Below are 23,858 nucleotides of genomic sequence, written 5' to 3'. Positions count from 1 at the left end.
TGTATTCCTTATATAATGTTAGTCATCAAACTGTAAACATGACTGAAAGGTTTTGGATTTGTATGTTGTCCGCTTTTAAATGGTGACTATACACTACAGTAAATCTTATACAACAATGACGTAGGTGGAATTAACATTTACAAATGCGTACTTAAACTATCAACAAAGAGGGTAACATTTCATCACTATTCTTCACAGGCAATTTGCAGATGATCAGGCAGTTATTAGGCATCTGCAAATGTTTTATGACATTTATAAAAGGTTACTGAAACGACCTCAGCCGGTGCCAGAAAGAGCTTGCCATTTGAGCATTTTGTCAATACAATATGCAGCGATTGGTTCAGCTAATCACCGATCAGACTAAAGCCACAGCGATTGGTTCAGCTAATCACCGATCAGACTAAAGCCACAGCGATTGTTAGGAGAGCCTGACCTGTCTTTCCCTGTGTGCGACGGCTGCCCCGGCCGCCAGGGGGGTGGCGGCTGGCTGGGGCGGGGGGCTAGTAGGGGCGGTTGGCGTCCTTCGGCCTCTTCAGCTGCACTTTGAGTCTTTTCATGCCGATCTGGAAGCCGTTCATTGATTGGATGGCAGCTTGGGCACTGCCTGGGTTGTCAAAGCTGACAAACCCTGGGGGAAAAGACGGGAGAGAGAGAGAAGGAAGAGGACGCGGTTAGATGAAGAGGCAAGGACAGTCCGGGGTTACAAAGTAAGGAATAATGAAGATGGGTTCTATAAGATGAAACACATAGTAATGTAGAAATTCACAATAAAATAAATCATTGAATCTATGCAGAAAACAGTTAAAATCGTCAAAAAAAGCACAATTACTTAGCATTAATATAACAACTACTTTAGCTACATTATACAGCGCTTGATAAGCATTAATACATTATGACAACAACAATGGTTCACAATTATAACAACATGCAACAAAATCACAATATGAACTTGGTGATGGGATGTAAAACCAAAACATCAACGTGGTTGTGCTATTTTTCTGAGTTTCGCTTTTTAACTCCCACTTGAAAGTGAGAAAGCATCAAATCACAAATTAAAGCCTGCATCTCAAAATTGCAACATGAATAATACAACATTAATGTTGTGTTGTATTAATGAGCAAAAGCTACTTTGCAAATAGGTTGCACCTGACGGACTCTCCATTAAATATTCTCCACCAGCCATTTGTAATTTGCCTCATAATTATACGTTGGACTAAATTGTGCTGTCAGTGGCACAAAGTGAGACAGCACTCTCTCTGTCATTGCATGCTCGAGCAACTGTTATATTCTTAGCACGCGTTGCTGTTGCTTACAGTAAATGAGAGACTGAGAGCCATTTGTATTATATGCATAAAGAGCACAATGGCTATGCAAATATGGCTTTAAAACACAGCTCACTTCTATCAAAATAAATTTGAATATTGATGTGTTATAGTGTATATTACTAAAATAATTATCAATGTAAGAAATAAGTCTTCAAAAATAAAACAGCTTTAATGATATATAAACTAGCCTAACAACCAGCTTCTGCACAACTGTAGAGAAATTCTCCACTGTTTTGTTTTCATTTTTTGTTCAAAGGGGAGGGGTGTAGAGAGGTTAGGGAGGGGGTGTTGACTGCGGTAAAGAAGGTGATTAGTAAAAAAGAATAATCAGAATAAATAACCAATAATCTTTTGGTTTGTTCATTTTTACCCACCAAAGCATTTACTTTGGTTTGTCGCCCGATCCACAAACACTTTGGAGGAGATGACATTACCGAAAGGCAGGAACATCTGCATCAGCTCTCCATCCCCAAACTCCTGAGGGAGGTGGTAGATGAACAGGTTGCAACCCTCTGGTCCTGCATATACAAACAGAGAGAGAGAGAGAAGGGGAGAGACAAAATGTGGGAGGAAGAAAAAGAGATAAGGGGCAAAGGTCAGAGAGAGAGAGACATGGAGAGGAGAGAAGCATGTGGACAGCCGCAGGAGGAAACCTGGCATAAACTTTTTGAAAATAGTCAATCAATTTCAAGATGTGCTTTTTTTGGTCTTACATAAACCATTCAACCCGAGCTAGAACAGCTTTTGTGATTTCCCAAAATGTCTGTATTTTAGTTACAGTTATTTTTCACTGATATGAAGTAGTTGGAAGAATTATGTGATTTGGCAACATGTAATCAAACCAAAACCAACAATTAGTCAATTGACTAACCATTTGACAATAAATTAAACCTTAGTTTTTCATGCAAAAATACTGAAAGACTTTGTAATCGTACTGTAGCTCCTCAGTGATGACATTATTATATCAATAGTAAATGAAAGCGTCTAACAAGTAACTGTAGACAAATACTTTAAAGGTGTCACATGGGATTTAGAAATGTGTATCATTTCCTTATGAAGCTGGGTCTCTTCTCAATCTTGCAACATGCCAACTCCCACACAAAGTATTTTCTGTCTTCTATTAATGAATAATTATTCTAACACTTGCTTCCAAGTTTTGAGAATGAAACTCTGTTAGCTAAGGATGTTTTAATGTTAAAGAAAAATACCAGACTTATATTTTTGTGTTGTGATAATCTAGCTTGCAATATATTTCCCTGATATGAAAAGTAGATGAATCAGAAGAGCCCTAACTGCTGTACTTGTATAGCCTCTGGGAAGCCACAGCTGGTAGATGCTGGCATTGTTTTGTTTATTTTCCACAAGAGGGCAGTAAGGTCCTAAACATGGCTGTCCCAAGCCGGGAGTTCACTGAGTTCATGAGTAGGTTTACAGCTCAGTTTGAAACCCTCAATAAAGGTAGTACACTTAGTCACCCTACACACAGGAGGGAGAGCATCATCTATCATATAACCTGACACTGAATATTCATTTTCATTAAGTGTTTTATTTAATCATAAACTTTTCTCTGTTAAAGACTTCAAGCAAGTCTCTTCTCATCAATCCTGACTGATACTATACTCTGTGATAGTGAGAGGACTTTCAATATTTAGCTTTTCGCAGAAGGGTGAATAAAGGCCTGAAAACAGAGTGAGCCCTGCCTGGATATTTGATTTATTTACTTTTGTTTAAACGTGGGTGTTTATTCCAGGACCATATTGGCAGGAGGATTTAAGACAAACAGAGAAGTAAATATGAGTAAATGTTTGCAGCATGTATGAATATTTAGGAGTGAATGGTGTGCCGTGTGTGTGCGTGTGTGTGTTACCTTCTCGTTGCTGCTGAGGAATGATGGGTGGAGGGTGGGGGAAGGCTTGGCTGATCTGGCCGTATGCAGCGGGGTAGGCTGCTGAGACACACACACACACAGGGCGGATCAGATAACAGCCATGACAAGATTCCACACACACTCGGATACATACAAACAATGTGATATATGCAGGGGCACAGCAGGCAATCGATCAGATAACAGACAATAGAGTTTACATGTTGCACACATACACACGCACGCACACACACACACACACACACACACACACACACACACACACACACACACACACACGGAGCACAACAGAGAGAATGAATTGATGTAGTTAGACTGAAGCACCTAATGTTACATGATCGAAATTCAAATTCAGAGAAAGAATATCCTTTTCTCTGATACACACACACACACACACACACACACACACACACACACACACACGCACACACACACACACGCACACACAACGCATGCACATACAAACGCATGCACATACAAACACACACACACACACACACACACACACACACACACACACACACACACACACACACACACACACACACACACACACACACACACACACACACACACACACGGAACACAACAGAGAGAATGAATTGAGACTGAAGCACTTAATGTGACATGATTGCAATTCAAATTCAGAGAAAGAATATACTTTATCTCGGACACACACACACACTCACACACACACACACATATAGTCAGACACACACGCACACACACAGATCAGTGGGGCTGTGAGAGTGACAGACAGACCTGCATATTGCTGGACTCCTGTGTAAGCCTGCTGGAGAGGATCAGCTGCAGTGGGACTTTGAGCTGCTCCACGAAAAGAAGAAGAAGGAGGAGGTGGTGGTGGTGGTGAAAGGGGGGGGGGGGCACGGATGGATGGAGGTGTGTGTGTAGGGGGAGAGAAATGAGGTGGAGAGAGACGGAGGGAGAATGTAGATGGAGGAGAGGGCACGGAGGAAGGCGAGAGTAATATATAACCGGGGTGAGGGTGGGGGGGAGAGGCGATGGAGAGAAGAACAGACAGGAGAAGAAAGGCAGAAAGGTTAGAGAGACGAGCAGAGAGGCGTCCGCTCTGCTTTCAGCGTGTGAGGAACTGCATTCTGAATTTACTTTATGTTCCTCCTAAAGCATTTTCAAAGTAGCAAAAAATAAATCCCAGACAAGCATAAAAGTAAAACTTTGAAAGACCACAGTTTGAACAGAAAACGACACATAGCTCCACTGTCACCACAGGAAAGTAAAACATAATGTCACCTATTATAAACAAGTCCTATGAGCAAGATATATATTAATTTTTCTGACAGAAGACAAGACGATTACAACACACACTCACAACACTGGATGCACCTGTTGCTATCACGTCACATGTGGGAGATACAGTTCATTATATTAAAATGAAAAGGGAACCAAACACTTGTAGCTACCACAGATGCTGCGCCACACTTATTAACTACCCATCTGTACACATGCACTTTAAGAACACCACTGAGAAAACACACACACGCACACACAAGTACACCGAAAACCATGTACACACACTGAAAACCCAGCTAACACCAAAAACCAAAGATACTGAACACACCGAGGACTAACAGCAACACTGAAACACTGCCAGACGAAAGGGGAGAAGTGTTATGGGCTCACAAAAAGGTCAATCAATTCAAAGCTTGTGAAATCATGTTCAAAAAGCCAGTGCTTGTATTATCCTTTGAAAAGTATTTTGCATGAAGAATAGACAGTTTTGGTATAATTACAAAAAGATTTGTTATTGTAAATAAAACTATTCTTATCTCTAAATAGAATTTGTGGACTAATCAAATCAAGGTTACACACAGATTTAAAGACAAGAGCACTGAAAAACACTGTGTGAAACTGAAATGACACAAAACAAGAGTACGAATGCAAGTCTAGCACTTAGTTGGTGTCTGAGTGTGGGAAGCGTGATGCTGTTTTCACCTTTACACCTCAACTCAAAATCTTTACTTGACAGTCAAAACAAAAGCAGGTTTTTCACAGGTTTTCAAACGGTGACATGAACAGCCTTTGATATGACATGCCCAAGATGATTTCACAAGCTCAAAATCGTATTGACCTTTATTTGAGCACATGGGGACAAGGGATGAGGGAGTAGGATAGGGGTGAGGATGTGGGGGAGGGAGAGAAGCGCTACCTTCAGAGAGAGAGGACAGGAAGCAGCCACCCTGAACCCCAAAACAACTCCGCGGAGCCACGCCCAATCCGTTTTTCTCCGAGTCCTCCCTAAAAACCAACTCCTGCAACACTGGAGAGACAAGAGTGTAGAAAAACACAAACAGATTTTTCTTCCACCACTTCACACACACAAACCAATGAGGTACTATCCACGGCTCATGACACAAGCGCATACTTAGGCTCCAGCAGCCCATAAGCACCTTTGCCAAACACTCATCTCCTCGACATGCTCACTGTCTGCGGGCTAAATTCGTCTGGCCTCGGCCTCCTGAACATGCTTCAAGGCTATTCACGCCTGTGAGCCAGCAGCATGCACACTTTCCCGTTACAATGAATGCGTTTACTACAGAGTGTGTCTCTAAGGATTTAGGCTTCATGGTTTAACATGACAAACAGGGTATTCATAATTTATACAGCGTTATCTTTCTCCAAGAGCCGTGTTGCGTGTTTGCAAACATGCCCCCTGAATTTTTCGGACTTACCAGGGTAATGGTGTATCCCGTTGGTGAAGACAGCCTCTGCGGGAGGCTGCCCGTTTGCCTGGGGGGGCGGCATGCCAGTAAAACCATTTACACTAATGGGGGAGGGGATGCTGGTCACTGTGGGGGCGTTGATGCCTGGAGGGGTACTGCCACCTGCAGCCACGGGTCAGAGAGGCAAAGAGAGAAACAGTGAGCATTCCTCAGTATGTTTTTAGGACATTATAGAAAGGTTTTTGCTTTGATGGGACACCTAGTAACTCTTGGAAATGTCAGAGGGCTCGGCCCAGTGGGCCGGTGACAACACTAAATGTCAGGGCAGATTCTCTTGTCCCAGTGTGTCCCTTACTGTGACACAACGGCCATTAGATCGAAATCTTACTGACATAGTGTATACTAATAATGTACACTGCTTTGATGCTATCTTATGTGTGCCAATAATGTATTTGTTTTAGATGAGTGAAATGCCTGCAATGCATCTAGAAACATGTATGGATCTGGTATACAAATATTAGTACACTAAAAATGTTTCCTCTGAAATGCTACAGTAGGGCATTAAAGGAACTCATTGTTTCTTTACTTATAACAAATTACATTGCTGTTTTAAAGGCATCTAAAACATTTGAAGGATAGATTTTGTTTATTGCCTTGAAAATAAATCTGATTTGTTTTGTTAGAAATTCAGTTTTGCTGTAAATTCAGAGTATTATTTAAACATAAAAGTCAAATTGTATTTGTTAAGTAATCGGCTAGAATTTTGGAGATGAATAAGGCTGTTTGGTGTCTATGTCAAATGCAGCTAAAGTACCGTAAGCTTGTCACTTGGTGAGGCACAGGATTGTTTCAGATATGGCTATGGATTCTGTATCAATTCACTTAAGCAATGCTTTCTTTGCTAAAGTGCACGGCCCTTTAACCTTTGGTCTTTCCCCACTGTTACCTGACGTCGGGGTCATCGGTCCTCCTGGGATGCCATTCATGGTCGCCATGTGCTGCATCTGGGCAGCAGCAAAGGCCGCCATCGGACTGAGGTAGCCTTGCTGACCTACAGACGCCATCAGTGCTGCCTGCTGCTGCACCTGCACAGTGGTGGAGAGGGGCTATGGAGAATATTGTAGGGAGAGAAGAACATTTTACAATCGAGAAACTAAGAGATAAGGAACAAAACATTAAAAGTAGTGGGGTATACAAGCAGAGATGGCAAAAGTACATACATCCTTTACTCAAGTACAGATACTCGTGTTTAAAAATACTCTGGTAAAAGTAGAAGTACTGACTAAACTTCTTTACTCAAGTAAAAGTAAAGAAGTATGGGCTTCGAAATGTACTCAAGTAAAAAAACTGACCTCCCTTTATATTAATAGAACAATAATGTCATTGTTAGCTAATGAATGTTTCCATGCTGAACAACGGCAACATGACAACGTTTTCATTGGTCCCTCTTCTTTAGAGAAGACCAGGAAATGATGGATACACGGATCGTGTTCAAATCAATAGGCACGCAATGACTCTAAATAATAATGATGACGCCACCAAACGCAGATTCAAACTAAAGGAACCAGCCTGTTTGGAAAATGTAAGAAGTAGAAAGTTCAGGTATTTGTGTTAAAAATATAAGAAGTAAAAGTAAAATGTCATCATAAAAATAAGTAGTGGAGTAAAGTACTGATACCAGAAAAATGTACTTAAGTACAGTAACAAAGTATTTGTACTCCACTACTTCCCACCTCTATATACAAGTTAAGAAAAGACAGTGACTACAAGATAAAAGCAAGTTATTGAAAATCTTAAAATGTGTTTGTTCCTTTTTTTCCTAAACAACATTTAGAGCTCATCTTTTTCTGTTGCGTTTTGCAGATCCAAATATGAGCTAGGCTTGAGCACTCTAGTCTGTGTGGTTCATTGCTTGAATAACTGTGGATAAAGAAGACGTTTAGCGGGGCGCCTTGCCTGAGCGTAGGCTCCGTAGGCTCCAAACTGCAGGGCCATAGGGTTGAAGATGCCCATCTGACCGGCCATCTGCTGCATGCGGCGGATGGTGCGCTCCTTATCCGTGTCGGCGAACTTCACCACCAGACTGGATGACGCACCCTGTGCACCAACCCATCCACCCGCCCACACATGCACACACAAACACCACGCAGAACATGTAAGTGAGTATGGACACACGTGACATAAGCTTGCACTTCACACACATCCTTTCCTGCCAAGGCAATGGCATCATTTGGCACCAATTGCCTTGGAATAGTTACGATGGGTCATTTGCAAAGGACGAATTTCCTGACTGGGATTAATAAAGTATAGCTTAACTTAACTTTAACAGCGGTAATCAAGCTCTATGTGACTCATCTCTCTCACATAAATCTACATGCTCACAGTTAGGATGTACTCACAGGCATTGTCTGGCTGCCGTGTAGCGCACTGATGGCGGCCTGAGCTTCAGCATGAGAAGAGTATTTTACAAACGCACAGCCTAAAGAGAGAGCGAGAAGGGAGAAAATTAGTAAAGGGAAAAAAGACAGTGTGAACAAAAGAGGAGAGTTTGCTCATACAGTATCACTGCAGAACATTAACGGTAACAAGACAAAAGACAAACATTTCCTGAGATCATTGTTCACCTTGGAAAAGTTTCCCACTACAGCAACTAACATTCAGTAAACAAAGCCCTCTTTGCTGAGATCCACGCTCAATAAGTGGGCAAAACATCCCACTCTGACACCATTAACAACTTTGTGATCCTCGGATGGGGCTTAAAATGCCACAGCGTTCTGGTGTCGCTTACTATTGACAAGCCCCGTTGATGAATTTGAATGATCAACTTCCCAGTAATTATTGAGCTAAAGCCCACTTAGCAGAGTAAGCTGGCAGATGAGGCCTTGTTAATGGAGCTTCACGGACGAATCAGAATGATCAAGCCCACTGTAATCATCAGGCTTAGTTATCATCGGACCCCATTGATTGGTTGCTAAGCCCGCTGATGAACTTCATGCATTGAACTTGTTACACTCTGACAAAATATCGAAAGGACATTTTTTTTGGCATGACATGAAGCCTGGTGGTTAATAAGGCCGTTGACTAAGCTTTTTTTTCTTCATTAGAGCCATGTAAGGTTAATGGGGTTCATCCGTGAAGAGTTGGTGGTTTGTATCTCTTATCCCTGCGGGCAAAGCCTTCAAATGGCATTTGCTGTTGGAAATGTACAGAAACTACAGTTTCCTTATGTAACCGCACCTCGGGTGATTGTGAAATTTGCCCGCTTTGACATCACTCAACATGGTGTGTTTAAGGAGAACTTTGCAAAGTCACCAACTTTGAAAGGCCAAATCATTTCTGTGCAGTAGCCTGTGAAAAAAATTCTGCTGGCTCAAAGTCATAAACTGCTATAAACTCACCTTTGCTGTTTCCGTCGGGACCTCTGAGGATGGTGCATTCCTCGATGCTGCCGAAGGACTCGAAAAGGCGCCGCACGTCATCTTCTGACTGCTGCTTGTTGAGCATGCCAACAAAGAGCTTTCTGTCTTCTAATAGGAAAAGGAATAGGTCACGATCAGAGGATCAGAGATGCCTTTTGATATTCTACATAAAGGCACGCCATGTTCACTGAAATAAAATGTCATAAAAGAGACTGTATATGATTTCCAAAGTAACACATGTTATCCACCAATTTCTTCTCATGTCTTTAGATCTCAATTGTGTTTAAATGACGCCATTGGCTTGAAGCTATTTGCTTAAATTACATTTTCTTGATGAGTATGCTAAGGGTTCATGGTCATACGTAGGTGTTCATCTCCATTTGGAAAACATCAGCAGTGCAATAACAATAAAATAACAATTAAAATGTTCATAACAAGTCAGTGACAGATGCTGATAATTATGTCACATAAACAACATGTAGAATTTTAAAATAGTTGCTGAAGTAAAAGCAGCAAAAGTGTCCTTGTAAAACATGTATTTCCTAGTAAACCTGGTTTAGTTTGGACATATTACAAATGTGTAGTGTTAGATTAAATCATGATCAATACAAGAAAATCTTTTTTTCTGTCCTGTGGGAACACGCTTGGCGCCGTGCCCTCAGCGTGAGTCCTGGTCCCAGATGGTCATGGTGCTGCATTTCAACGTCTGATAATAACAGCAAGATGCTCGCTCACGCCATACAGCACTGCCTTATCGACTTGTTCTAGAACTTCTATTTTAATTTTGTTATTGTGTCTTTATTATATATATAAAAAACAACTGCTTATATTGCTAAATGGTTAGGTCGAGTGAATGTTGAGGTTATCCAATTATTCCATTTCTTTATCTGTGGTATCTTGCTCCATAACATCAGAATCTTTGGCTTGTAATAATGTCATGTCCAAGACAAGCAGTGTTAAAAGCAATCTTATTTCTGTTTCAGGCCCTTTATACTGTTGTAAGAGGGATATCTTAACATCATTTCATAGAGCTGTGGTACTGTATTATATCTAAAAGTGATAGAAGAATAATCTATTATCTCTAGTTTATCTTAGATATTATATATGTGAATTCAATCCTGCAAAAAAAAAAGGGAATGGTAAATCCAGTCTTCAATTGTTCTTCGATCACATTTTATGTTCACATAGCTATCAGTACATGGCATAAAGAGAGACAACATATCTGTGACTCTTTGACCTGGTGTTTCTGTCTGATATGACAAATACATTGAGGCTAACAATGGCTTGTCAGACAATCCCTGGGTCTGTCTTATCAGGCTAATCGGCCAATTTCAGTACATCAAGTACAACCTGTGAGGAATTGTGCCTGTCACAGTTATTAGACAGGCAGACGCGCCGGTGTGCCTGTCCTCAGGTCAGAACATGATTAAAATGTAATGGAAGTCTAAGTTAAGTTCCACAGCAAGTCTGTCCGCGGGGCTCTGTTTACATGTGATTGTTATTATTATTAAATATGCATCGCAGACAGGATGCTAGTGCCTGCTGCACAATAATGAGGCCGCAAGTTTCACGGAGAAATAAATTAGATAAAAATAAATATATTCCAACAGAAATAACAAGTAATGTGCATAAGTCAAAGGTTATGTTGAATCCAGCAGACAATTACAGGATTGTGGGGTTGCATGAGGGGAAAACTGGATTTTACACAGGAAGTGATTAGCACACTTTCCCCCAACATGGATACTGGAAAACATATACAAATAAAATGCCCACTTTCTGTAAAGGGGCACATTATGTAACTGGAAATATGTATCATTATGTTCATGCTATAGAGCCACCGAGCACCAATTTAACATATTTCATTGCGTATTTCTCTTTTTAGACACATATCATAGCAACCACTCTTTTGCACATGGCAACTGCTGTCCTCTTCTTTCCTGAAGTTAAAGTTGGCATTTGAGAACATTTTGTGAAAAGTGGAAGAAAAACTGCCTTAATCCAATAACTCATTTCCACTTTTTCAAAAAACAAACTTTTAGACTGTCATAAAGAATCACCGGATGATATAATTAGACATAAATGTAATTTATTTTTGATCAAATGTGGCCAGACTGAGGTCCAGCACGGGTTCATTATTCACCATGACAGCATGATTGAGTCACTGAATGAGTGTTTGAGTGGGATTGTGAGGCAGACGGTGAAAGTGTGTTAGCGCACAACAGTAGCAGATGTGTCGGTGTGCTAGGCCGTCTGTTTTTACGTTGCACAGAATCGGGGACTTGTGGAAATGGATGTATATGTTGGGAAATTAATGAGCCTCGGTGCAAGTGCCTCTGAATGCGCAAATGAACGTGTGTTAAGGTGCGGTTGTCTATGTGTGTGTGTGTGTGCATGCTAAGGGTCCGTTCCCCACTGCCGCTGCCTGACAGGGTGTCCTTGCAGAGTCAACAAGACTAATCTGCGCTCCGGCCTTGCACTGTGGGAGGGGGGGGGACAGTTTACAAGAGTGGAGCGCACATCCGGGGTGGAGGACACACACATACACACACGCATGCGCACACACACATCTTGAAGTGTACACACCTCATTGGTGGATAGAGTCTACAGTTCCCCATGGGAAGAGGCACCAATAAACTCTTTAGGTACTGTTAATACACGCACACGCACACGCACACGCACACACACACACACACACACACACACACACACACACACACACACACACACACACACACACACACACACACACACAACCCACACACACACAGTATAGGTCCTTGACTCCCTTAATTCCCTCTGATTAAATATTTAGTAGGCAGAAGTATTTTTAACATTATACAGTTTATTACGAACTTATTTAAATATTTATTTTGCTGCACAGCACTCATAAAAGCAGCATTCATATATCCCTAAAACTATCAATTCAACATTGAAGGAAAGTAACTAAGGTACAATTTGAGGGTATTGTCAACATTTCGAAAGGTAATATTTTACAAGATATTATTGGTGCAGCCCTGTCTTCTCATACAACTAAACTCTATTATCTGTTCATTTCATAAAAGTCCAGATCAAATATCCAAAACACTAACAACCTGACTCCAATAATTAACTTTAGAAGACAAATGATCCCCAACTCCACCAGCTACAACAGTAAAATAATACCTGCACTGATGCCACATTAACAACCATCTAATAATAGGCAACATTTTCTGCAGAACAAGTACCTATACTTTTAAAACTTTTGATACTCCTACACTTTTACATCAGTAGAATTGGAAATGGAGCACTTTTCCCTTTTTTTGTTGTACTGGTACCACTGGAGGATCTTAGTGTTTCTACCATTGCAATTAAAATATAACACCCTGACAGTACGATGAAGCTTTGCCTTCATGCCTGAGAAAAACATCAGGGATAGAGAAGAGAAATGAAAAAGACGCGGAAATAATCTTGACAAAACTGTGCAGAACAGACGAGGAGAAAAGACGTGGGCTGAGGACGTACATACAGACAAAGATAGACCCACATAACAGACAGAGGTATAGACGGCCTGCATTGGCCTCACTTTGCTTCCTCACGCTTGGTGCTCGCCTCGGTTCCCTCCTGCTCCATCAATCACACTCACAGCACCACCAAACTAAATAGAAGAGGATGTCACACAATCTTTCTTCCTTTCCTTAGTTTTTTTCCCTTTACAGGCCAACACCTCTCTCTCAGTCCTTTCCTCTCTCTGCTTATCAACCTTCAACTCCTTGCATGCTCTATTTCCTCTTTTTTCCCACTCTTTTCTCCCTCCGTCTTTCTTACGACTGAAGAATCGCTCCGGTGCCAATTATATTAACAACTGCAAAGTTTGAAAGACTCCAGCCAAAAAACGGTCAAACTGCATCAATCTTCCCTTGTATAGTCCATTGATTGATGTCAGCAGCGGGTCACTACATGTCTAGACTTAGAAAATGCGCTTTAAGCCGTCTTAGCTGTCAATACAGTACAGACACACAGATTACAAGACATCCACTTCCATTCACGCGGATCTGTCAATTAAATCTGCACTTCATCTGGCTGATAGGAACTTGTGACACGAGTCAAATAGGACTCAGACAGCGTTATTAAAAGTGTTTGACAGAAAGAAGTGACCTGTTTTCCCCTCGAGCGTGACATGACACGCATGTTTCCGTGTCTGTAAGTGCATAGTGCATGCATCAGTAGATATGATGAAACTCTAAGAAAGGAGCTGAAAGGGGCAGCACACGCCAGCAGGAACACTGTTTTCATGAAGTGTTTTAAATATTGGAGGGTCCGGCCAGGCCCTGCTGTCTCAGGGGAGGGATAATAGTGAGGCTGGTACGCGGGGGCAGCATGTTTGTAGGGCTGAAACAAAGGGAAGGAATAGAAAGAAGGGGAGACATTACCTCCTCGACTCTCGCTGTCTGCTGGCTTCACCTGGATTGGTCTGTTCATCTGTGACAGAGAGAGAAAAAGAGAGAATTAGCATTATGTACTCATGTTATAGCGCATGCTTTACCCCCTCCCCCTAAAAAAAAGTTTTCACTCAGCCAAATTGCGGGTAAAGTGTATTGAAAATCTCCAAAGCTGAAGCACTTATAGCCATTGGGGGAATAGCTGGTTGGGAATATGGGTTGGAAATATTATTTGATGTGAGATGAAAGGAGAGAGAAGGGTTGGAAAGGGGGGATAGGCAGAGGGATGAAGGGAACGATAGAAAGAGGGATGGAGGGAGGATGGTGGAGAGGTAACTCCGGGTCAGCAGAGTGACTGTGAATGCTCTCTGTGGATGCTTCTGGATGCCGTGTGCAGTCAGGATGTGGTCTGTGTGGACTATTCAGATATATTGAGGTGGATGCACACACACACACACACACACACACACACACACACACACACACACACACACACACACACACACACACACACACACACACACACACACACACACACACACACACACACACACACACACACACACACACACACACACACACACACACACACACACACACACACAGTCTGTCCCCCAGTGAGACCTTTCCACAGTGTGTCCGCCGAGGGCCTCCTTTCATTTCCCTCCTGCCTGTCAAACCTTCCCTCTCCGCCTCACCACCCTGCTAAACGCTCGCCGCCAATCAATTTTTAATAATGCCAATCGCCACGCTGCCAGGAGGGATAGAAGGATGGAGGGGGGAGGAAAAGGGGAGGAGAGGAGAGAGGAAGGGAGAAAGCTGAGGATGAAAGGGGCGGAGGGAAAGGTCAAGGTTCTGTGTGATGCAGCATCAGTGTTTTGCTAAATGTCATTAAATCTTTTCCTCAGACTTTGCTGATACAGTCCTCATCTTAATGAATCCCGGGGCTTTCAGATGATTCACCAAAGGCGAAAACCTTTGAGCGAGAGGACACGGTGTCAGGGCGCAAACACAATTAACGCTCGGACCTTCACCCTTTCCCCGGCGCTTTTCTGCTGCTGATATGAAATCACATCATTCTCCATAGCACTTATTTAAAACGGAGTTACCCATTCCTCTTCCTCTCCCTCGTCTCCTCCCTCTCGTTGACAGCCAAGAGAGAACCCTGCTAATGTCTTTAATGTGCTGTGATGCATTATTTATCAGACTGGCTGTTGATATGGAAAAAGGACGAGTGGGGATAAAGGAATTGGGGAATGGGAAAAAAGGGAGTTAAAATGAGTAAAAGAAAGTGAACGAGAGAAAGAGGGATGGGAATAAAAAACAAGCTGGGTAGGAAAGTAGGAGGGATGAAACCAAACAGGGCGAGAAAGAAGAGAAACTAATGAAAAACGGTAAAAAAAAGAGAGGAAAAAGTAGGGGGGGGGGGGGGTCTGAAAGGGAAAGAAATGGTGATAAAAAAGGAAGCTGGGGGAGGAATGAGGAAAAGAGGACATAGGGGGAGATGAGGACATAGATCAGAGTGTGGGTCAGCTCAGTGCTCCCATGGGTCCTATAAGCCTGCATACATATGAGCGCTTTTACTGTGACCCATACAAATGGTCTGGCCTCAATCTGACCTAATTGTGTTCCACCTCCACTGGTTTGATATGCAAGCAGCGGTTTGAACCCACGGTATGACGCCACTGACCCTCTGAGGTTATACTTCCTGGTCTTAATTTCACTCTGCACTGAGATTTATGGGATCCTTTTCCAACTTATTCTATGTTCTACTTTGAAGTAAAATGAAGAACCTCGCCAGAGTTAATAATATTTCCATTGAAGTCTCTCTTGAATTCAGACAGAAACTGAAAAAACAATTAAACCCAAGGTAATTTAAAGTTATTGACACATGTCCCTTTGTCCGTTAATCAGCCTGACTAGAAAATGAATGAATTGACTGTAATGCAGCCTTTAAAAGCAGGAATATACAACACTGTCTCAAAATCTAGACAATATGTATGCTCATCCTGTATGGATATATCAGCAGCCCAACTGGACAAAACGCACCTTTAAAATCCATGGCACACATGACAGTAATCTTATTGATGTAACTGTTAAAGAAGGGCTACATTAAAGTATAAAAAGTGGATATGACAAACATAAAAGGTCCTCCAATGTCGTCCCAAAACAATAAAAATGACAATTCCCTCCCATTTTTCCGACCCAGACGCCCCCCTTAATCATTTTTCCCCGCGTCTCTTCATTTGTCATTGAGCCGCTGGAACGTCCTCTCACACGTTTTTAGACACAGTTCAAAAATAATGTTAAGTGGTTAAACCATTATTTTCCTTTGTAACTGAAAGCTGAGTGGAGTTTCATGGGCTCTCTATCAGTGGTTTCCATTATCCAGAGCCCATAAACTGCTTCAAGGTCAGTTTTATCATCCTGCTCATAATGGGGTGAGTTAGCACCAGCCCACTGGACAACTGATCCCAAAACAGTTGTTAAAACCAGACGCTGACTTGCACGGATCGCTCCCCTAGGATGTATGCGGTGGTGTCAGCCAAAGCCAGATGGCATCATTGAGCAGCAGAAGCAATGCAATACTCAGACAATACATGGAGCTCTCTTCAGCTTAGTGGCAGTATACGAGAAAGAAATCTACGTTAACAGAAATAGATGCAGACGTGTAGATTTATAAACACATGTGCACACACTCACATGCAGAAGTGGGTGGTCTTACATGACTGGACATTAAGGCTTATACTACACACACGCTTGGCAAGTGCAAAATCACAAATAGGTCTATGCATCCAAGCGTGCATAGAAACATACAACAGGATACAAATAAGAGAGCGCACACACACCCACCCACACACACAATATGTAAATGTGTAAATGTATCCTTGTGAGGCAGCATGTTCGGTAAATTGGCTCATCTCTCAGCATGCACACCTAATGCCTCGCATGTAGTGAGCCTTTTTCTTCTCAGCCTATTCATCCTCGCATATGCCTCTACAAAAACGCACACACACATGCACACAGACACACACACACACACACATATAGGCTTAAGCTCCATTGTTGCTGAAAGTCCACCTCAGCAGCCTCGTGTTGGAGTGGCCTTGGCGTACCACATGATCGACAGCTCAAAAAGAAACTGCGGCTTCACAAATGCACGGGCACACGCACTCCCACACACACACATCGTGCTGCTACACTCCTCTGTTGATTATGTAACTCAATGACAGTGCTCTGCCTCAGTGCTGCCATAGATTCCCTGCTAACTAGAAGCTGAGGGAATACATGGTCTGCATGCAGCCTGTGCTGTACCAAACTGGTGAGTCATTCTTCTGAATCAGTGTAGTACGGCCTCGATGTCTAGCGAGGCCTAAACGATTCGCTGAGAACAGTGGGGGACTGTACTTCGCTATATTAGATTCTACCTTGAAATGGGACAAAATTGAAGTCCTTGATCTGAGTTTTGCTGCTTACTGTATTGATTTCGCTGCGTGCGAAGCCACAGAAATGAAGTTACAAAAACACGGTTACGGCGACAACTCGATGGGATTTCTACCCACTGAATTTCTGTATCGCACCTTGTTATGTCAGATGCACTTCAAATAGAGTTTATTACAAGTTGCTCAAGACTGGTGCCAGCATCTGAAAAACCACACACTCCACCTAATACATGCAGCCGCAGCAATCCACAACACTCGCAGGGACACACTCCCATCATCTTCTGTGAAGAAGAATATTGAAAGTATGCTTTACGGAACTCGGGAGAGGGAGGTAGGATTTTCTCATTTTCACCCTCGTCTGGCAGATGTGTTTTTGAGAGAGAGAGAGAGAGAGAGTGGAGCAGTGCAGGCCAGGTCATTTCATTATCACAGTGAGAAAGCACTCCATGAAACTCTCCCAGGGAAGCAAAGAAGGCTGCCTTCATAATATTTCTCTCCTACTATTGTGAAAACTTGCTCTCTTTTACATTCTGCAGCTGAAGGAGCGTCATTCTCTTCTCGTCCCATTTGAATTAGGGAGTTCTTTGTCTGCTTTCTGGTCAATTCTAATGGTTCTTTATATGAAAGTGAGTATCTAAAAAGACAGCAGCTGCAGATGTTGAGATTCTCTGCAGGAGCAATATCACAGGGTCTAAGTGTAACCAAACGCCGGGGCTCACGCTGTCAAATGAACCACTGGCACTCGACCTGGCCCTACTTTCCAAAATATCTCAGCATGTACAACACTCATCTTCGGATGGAAACGTGCCAATGGAAACATTAGCTGAACAAATATGGTTATAATCCTGAGATGCTTTTGGGAAACTGGGCTCTTGTACACCCTCAGTGGCGAGATAAGCTGAAAATCTAGAAACATTTAACAGGCATGTAATAGATTTTACCAGTGGTCAGAAAGAGGACAACCTATTTTAAAAGTATTGATTTTACATTAATTCACAGAAGCACTACGCTCCCATGGTGGAATACCCCCTGTGTTTCCATCAAAGCTCCTACAGTACATGTAAAAATTTCATTTTATTGACTTTCGCAACCTCTTGAGGCACAAAAGTATTTTACAACATCTGTAGAAAAAGGGCAGCTTACACTCTTCCACAGCCATTACCACTGCACACTGCCGTAATGTGACTAATGGAACGGGGATTTGCTTGTGCGAGGAGGAAACACATTTCTCCCCTGGCACAAGATGTGTTCATCAGGAGCAGAATTCAGGTCAGTCAGTCAAATGCTATCTCATGCCCAGCCAACAAGCCACTCAGCGAACAGAGCTACAGAAGCAGTTATTGTTGCATATAGTATAATGTTTGGAGACTTTACTAAATGTACCCAATGTAAACCACATGTGAACACAGTCAAAAATATATTTATCTAACCTGCCTCAATAAGTATGAATATCTGTAACTTGAGTAAAAAGAAGCAATAGTAATTGTAATGTAATGAATGTACTTCAAATATAATATTTTGTAGAATAGCCCATTTTAAAACAATAAGATTATTGATGTCTACATTATGTGAACTTTTTTTAATGTTATTATTATAGTTTATTAGTTCAACAATCGGTTATAATAATCAATCTGTCTTCAAACTTCTGTCATTCACTTATTTACTGCACCTTTAACGGCCACTCTCTCTATATTGTTGAATTTCTTTTACTTTTATTGGACATTTGTCAAAAGCAGCACCTTTGTCATTTGCACCATATGCAAACAACAGCTATTACATTTGTAATACCCAGAATGCAGTGTGATGTCACTGACATTGGGGTCAGTTTTTTTTGTTGAGAGAGTTGATGAAAGCTTGGATTTCCATCAGGTTTAACGTCTACACATCTCAGAGAGTATTTGGCCTTTTTGCCTCGCTGTAGCTCTTCATCCTGTCATGTGACCAGACTACAAACCTCTCTTTTGATGTTCAAGTGAAACATATTGCAAAGAGATCAATGTCTGTGTGTGAGGGTAAAGAGGACTATAAAGCAAAACATCCCAATCTCTTTCCTTTTGTTGCATTCTCCTCTGCTTTATCCCTTCTCATCTTTACAGACAAACAGAGTCGGGCGCTCTGTATCGCGTCAGATCGAGGATGAGAAGAGAATTTCCTGACAACGGGACAGCCTGGCCCCGCAGTTGTTTGGGCTGGGATTGAGTGGCATGCTGCAGTCAGGATACAGGAGCAAAATAAATATAAGAAAAAAAACAACAGCAATCCAGATGAATTATAAATCGGCACATTCTGTGCTTTCTGCCGCTGCTAGTAGAACAACAACGTGGCTGCGGTGTACATTATGGAGACACTGACTCTCATTTATCAATATTTCGTTATTATGTTTAAATTGTTGCAACATGATATAGTGCTGCACCAAAACTTGCTCTCAACAATAACATGCCTGCAAAATGCTTGTATGGACTCTCCATTGTACTGCAGTGCTAACTGGGAAACAGTACAGATGAATGGGGTAAAACAATTGTAAGATTTCACCACTGAAGTCGCTCGGTAATACTCTTTACTACTTACATCAAGCGATTATCTTTTACAAAAACGTTTTTTTAAAGTTTAGGGTTAAATATGCAAATGAGGCATCATCTTTTTAGATGTGTGCAAACCCAGGGTTGATCACAATTATTTCTTCATATTATAATCAAAGGTTTTTACAGAGGGGATTTTGATCGCCTCTATATCAAAACATAAATCTGAAAAAAACATCATAAGCCATTAAAAATACATTTTAGACCTGTTTTTAGGGTTAAAATATTCTATATATCAGGCTATGAATGATATATGAACAAGCCGCTGTAATATAGATATAATTGAAGTTTGGTGTAATAATTGGTGCTAAAGCGGAGATTTCTGGATCTGAGTATGAGAAAGAAATGGCTTTCTCGAAAGAACTCCATACATTTTTGCTTGAGGGGAATGGGGTTAAATATTTAAAACTAATATATATTATAATTAAATGTCCCCAGTTGATGACATTACAGTTTTAAGAAATGCTATTTTTAATTGGGCAAATGAAGCATTCTCTAATGCCAGGTGAATTAAGTAGAAATGTTACGTAAATAGACAAAGTTACTAAAACAACACTTCCTACACATGATATTCCAAAGCATTGTAATAACGCTGTGATCCCTGTTGGAGAGACTGAGTGAATGAAAATGCGGTTGCCATCTTTTTTCTCGGCCTGTTTCTATATGCTACTGCTCGCTTTGTGGTGCTGGCGTCCCCGCAGTGTCTATAGCGAGATCACTACATCTCCACGAAGGCAGATGAAAGGGAAACACACAGGGATCACAGGAGGAGGCAAACCTCCCTGTCCAACCCTCTGATCATCGCAGATTTCTTCATCAACATGGCTTTAACAGGGAACATGAACAGAGAGGGGTAGAAACAAAGGATGCACACACACACACACACACACATACATATCCAAATCTGATTCATCCAAGAGCAAGGAAGATAATTCCTGACCTTGGGCGCTGTGTTACTCTCTTTTGCTCCCTGGTAACGATCTCTGGCACGATAACTAGCTCTGCAAATACTTTCTTCAACTTTGTGAGGACCTGTTGTCAGAAAGCTAGTTACAAAACACAGACATTTTCTATAAAAGCTGCGAGTTATCACACCCCCCGCTCCCTCCTCCACTCATTTTCTCTTCTTGCCTGCAGATGGATGAGAACAGCAATGCTTTTCTCACATCCATTGTTTGATCCATTTCACACCAGCCCACCTCTTCTTTATCTCCTCCTGTTTTTCTCCTTCTTTCACTGGCAAGCAGCCTGCACGCTGGCAGTAGTGGGACGGCTTTCCAAGCAGTTTTGAATGAGAGGTTCAAATGCAAATGTAGTCCTCGCTCTGTTTTCCTTTCTATTCTTGTGCCACATCTTATTATTTTCCCTCGTTTCTTATTCCTCTTCCTCTTCTGTACTGATGTGTTGACGAGCAGAGTAAATGAGTGCGAGTGCGGAAACTATTTTTTCCTTAATGCATAAAACAGTGTTTCCCCCCCCGTTTCCCCTCCGTCTTTTCAGCACTCTACCTGGATAAGAATCGATGTGCAATGAGAGCAGTCAGGATTTGCGCTTCCTGCGAACACTTTAATAGGAATAGGAATCGACAGTTGAGGATTCTGTTGTCACACCGTAACTGGATAGAAAAAGCACATCGTCTGCACCCCCAAATGATTTTTACCCTGTCAAAACCTGTTATAGCTTCACACCTGCGCCAGACATGCACTTTCTATACCCTCACACACTCAAAGGACGCACACACACACACACACAGATCTAAACATATTCATCCTTTCTCACACATACACATTGATACATATGCAGGAAAGATGCCAGGTATTCCATTTTCGTATTTCTTTGCGAGCATGGATTGATTATCGCACCACAGCTTGATCCATCACAAGAAGAGGCATTGCTTAGGGAGGACACTGTCGCCGTGAGAAACAAACACACACTCACACAAACAACACAACCCCTTTGCGAAAGTTACATAATTAGACGTACAGCATCTTGGCAATCAACAACTCTGGTGTTGCCATGGGGACTATAGCTTTGACTATAAAAAGAAAGGATCTATATGTGGAGGCGGGTGAGGGCGGAGGTGCGGAGCGAGGCAGCGAGAGAAGGAGAGACAGGGAAAATGAAAAAGTGTGAGAAAATTGGTGCGAGAGAAGGGAAGGTGTCGCTGAGGGGCCGAGCAGCTCAGCTAGCAGTTTATGTGCGAGCGTGAGTCTGAACCTGCACGCGTGTGATTAGAAGTGTTCAAAGACTCACTGTGTGTGTGCCAAGTGTGCTCCTGTGTAGGGAGAACAAAAAATGACAAGGACAAAATGTGATAGAGCTGGTTAGTAAGTGAGAGGAAGAGAGAGAAAAACGCTAACTAGAGAAAGTGTAGAGGACAATTTTCAGCCTCTTTCTCCCTCCCCCTCTAAGCTTACTGCATTGCCCGGGCTTTGCAGCATATAGTGAAGATTAGGCCAGACGAGAAAGCCATAAATTCTACTTTTCTCTTTCCAGAGGTGAACATAAATCATGGCTGGTACTGGCGTGCCATCACTGGGTTTTTGCTTTTCACTTATCTAATGAATAAAAAAAAAAAGGGGAGAAAAATATAAGCTTAAAAGCTGTCATACTCTGAGCCGGGAAGACTGCTCTCACTTCCAACCCCGCACAACTTTTGTCCTCTTCTCCAGCCATCACTAAGGTACAGAGATGATGAGTGGGCTTCCCATAATTGAGAGTATTCATGAGCTGCATATTGCTGGACTGTGTGTGTGTGTGTGTGTGTGTGTGTGTGTGTGTGTGTGTGTGTGTGTGTGTGTGTGTGTGTGTGTGTGTGTGTGTGTGTGTGTGTGTGTGTGTGTGTGTGTGTGTGTGTGTGTGTGTGTGTGTGTGTGTGTGTGTGTGTGTGTGTGTGTGTGTGTGTTTGTGTGTGTGAGTACGGTAGGAAGAGAGTGAGAGCTGACTTGAAAGGCCTGTGCATATGAGAGATACCTTACAGCATATGCAAATGTAAATATAGACACAAATAGCAGCACGGGCAAACACACCATGAATACACTGAGCGAGAAAATGCAACCCCCGTCTTATGTTCAAACGCGCACATGAACGCCCACATGTTTCTTGCACACGCGCGTGCACACACACACACACACACACACAGACACACTGGTGTTTCTGTCTCATAAGGGTGAGGGGTGAGGAGATGGTGTTGTAATGAGCTGTCAATCACACAAGCCTGCACTTGTATTGGAAAGAAGGCAGGGAGAGACACAGTGATGGAAAATAAAAGTGTATGTAGAAAGAAAAGATAAAAACAGAGTCACTAAGAAGCTACAGAGCTACATAATGAAAATGTCCACACTTAGACGGAAACATTTGAAGACACTATCAACGCTGTTCAATATTGATCTCTAGAGGATACATCTTAAAATGCCTTACTGCGTCTCTTAATGTGGGAAAGGGGAGTTAAGAAAACAACCTTTGGTCCACTGTTACTATTTTGTCACCAAGCAATCATAAAGTGGTGATTTTTATGTGGAATTAAAGTAGAATTTATGAGCCAAATCTTTTTTTGAATGCTTATTCAGTTGTCTGCCAACACTATAGGAAAGCTATATGTTAATAAAGACTACTCAATGCAGAGTTTGGCTGTGTTCAAATATAATTGAGAGGGGGAAGAGGAGAGATTGAAAGGAATATTTAGACACTTAGCAACATTGTGAGGTTTAAAGGGGCATTATGAAGTCACTGTGAGGTTGACAGGAACCACTGCTTAGAAAGGTTTTCTTTTGCACAGTTTTTGTACGGATTAACCAACAAGACATAACGTGTTAATCACTCATCACCTTCAGGAAGACAGGCTAACTTCTCAGCTGTTTCCTGTCTTTACGCTAAGCTAAGCTAAGCTAAGCTAAGCTAAGCTAAGCTAAGCTAACCTAACACCTTTGCTCTGTATCCGTTTATTTACCGGACAGATATCAGATCTTCTCAGCAGGAAACTAGTAGAGTATTTTATACCTTGTTGTTCTTTTGCTTCAACCAGCTGCAGCTCTTTGTTTCCTTAGCAGGTGTTGGCTTTGTTGGACAGTATTTTTGACTGTCAACC

General features: G+C 42.0%; 1 protein-coding gene across 1 annotated transcript in view; it reads right to left on the bottom strand.

The window, feature by feature from the left end:
- celf4 (CUGBP, Elav-like family member 4) overlaps nucleotides 1-23,858 on the bottom strand; it is a 78,140-nt gene that overhangs the window by 6,637 nt on the left and 47,645 nt on the right. The window contains exons 3-13 of the mRNA XM_034121953.1: nucleotides 13,741-13,789; nucleotides 9,311-9,439; nucleotides 8,312-8,391; nucleotides 7,869-8,009; nucleotides 6,859-6,997; nucleotides 5,922-6,074; nucleotides 5,399-5,509; nucleotides 3,973-4,035; nucleotides 3,193-3,273; nucleotides 1,700-1,843; nucleotides 434-628 (exon numbers count right to left, since the gene is read on the bottom strand). Coding sequence (XP_033977844.1) covers nucleotides 501-628; nucleotides 1,700-1,843; nucleotides 3,193-3,273; nucleotides 3,973-4,035; nucleotides 5,399-5,509; nucleotides 5,922-6,074; nucleotides 6,859-6,997; nucleotides 7,869-8,009; nucleotides 8,312-8,391; nucleotides 9,311-9,439; nucleotides 13,741-13,789 — 1,218 coding nt within the window. The 3' untranslated portion in view covers nucleotides 434-500. The remainder of the gene's footprint in view (nucleotides 1-433; nucleotides 629-1,699; nucleotides 1,844-3,192; nucleotides 3,274-3,972; nucleotides 4,036-5,398; nucleotides 5,510-5,921; nucleotides 6,075-6,858; nucleotides 6,998-7,868; nucleotides 8,010-8,311; nucleotides 8,392-9,310; nucleotides 9,440-13,740; nucleotides 13,790-23,858) is intronic.

The sequence above is a fragment of the Trematomus bernacchii genome, unplaced genomic scaffold (genome assembly GCF_902827165.1).
Source record: "Trematomus bernacchii unplaced genomic scaffold, fTreBer1.1, whole genome shotgun sequence".
Lineage (NCBI taxonomy): Eukaryota > Metazoa > Chordata > Actinopteri > Perciformes > Nototheniidae > Trematomus > Trematomus bernacchii.
This window is presented reverse-complemented; position numbering and strand designations above follow the sequence as displayed.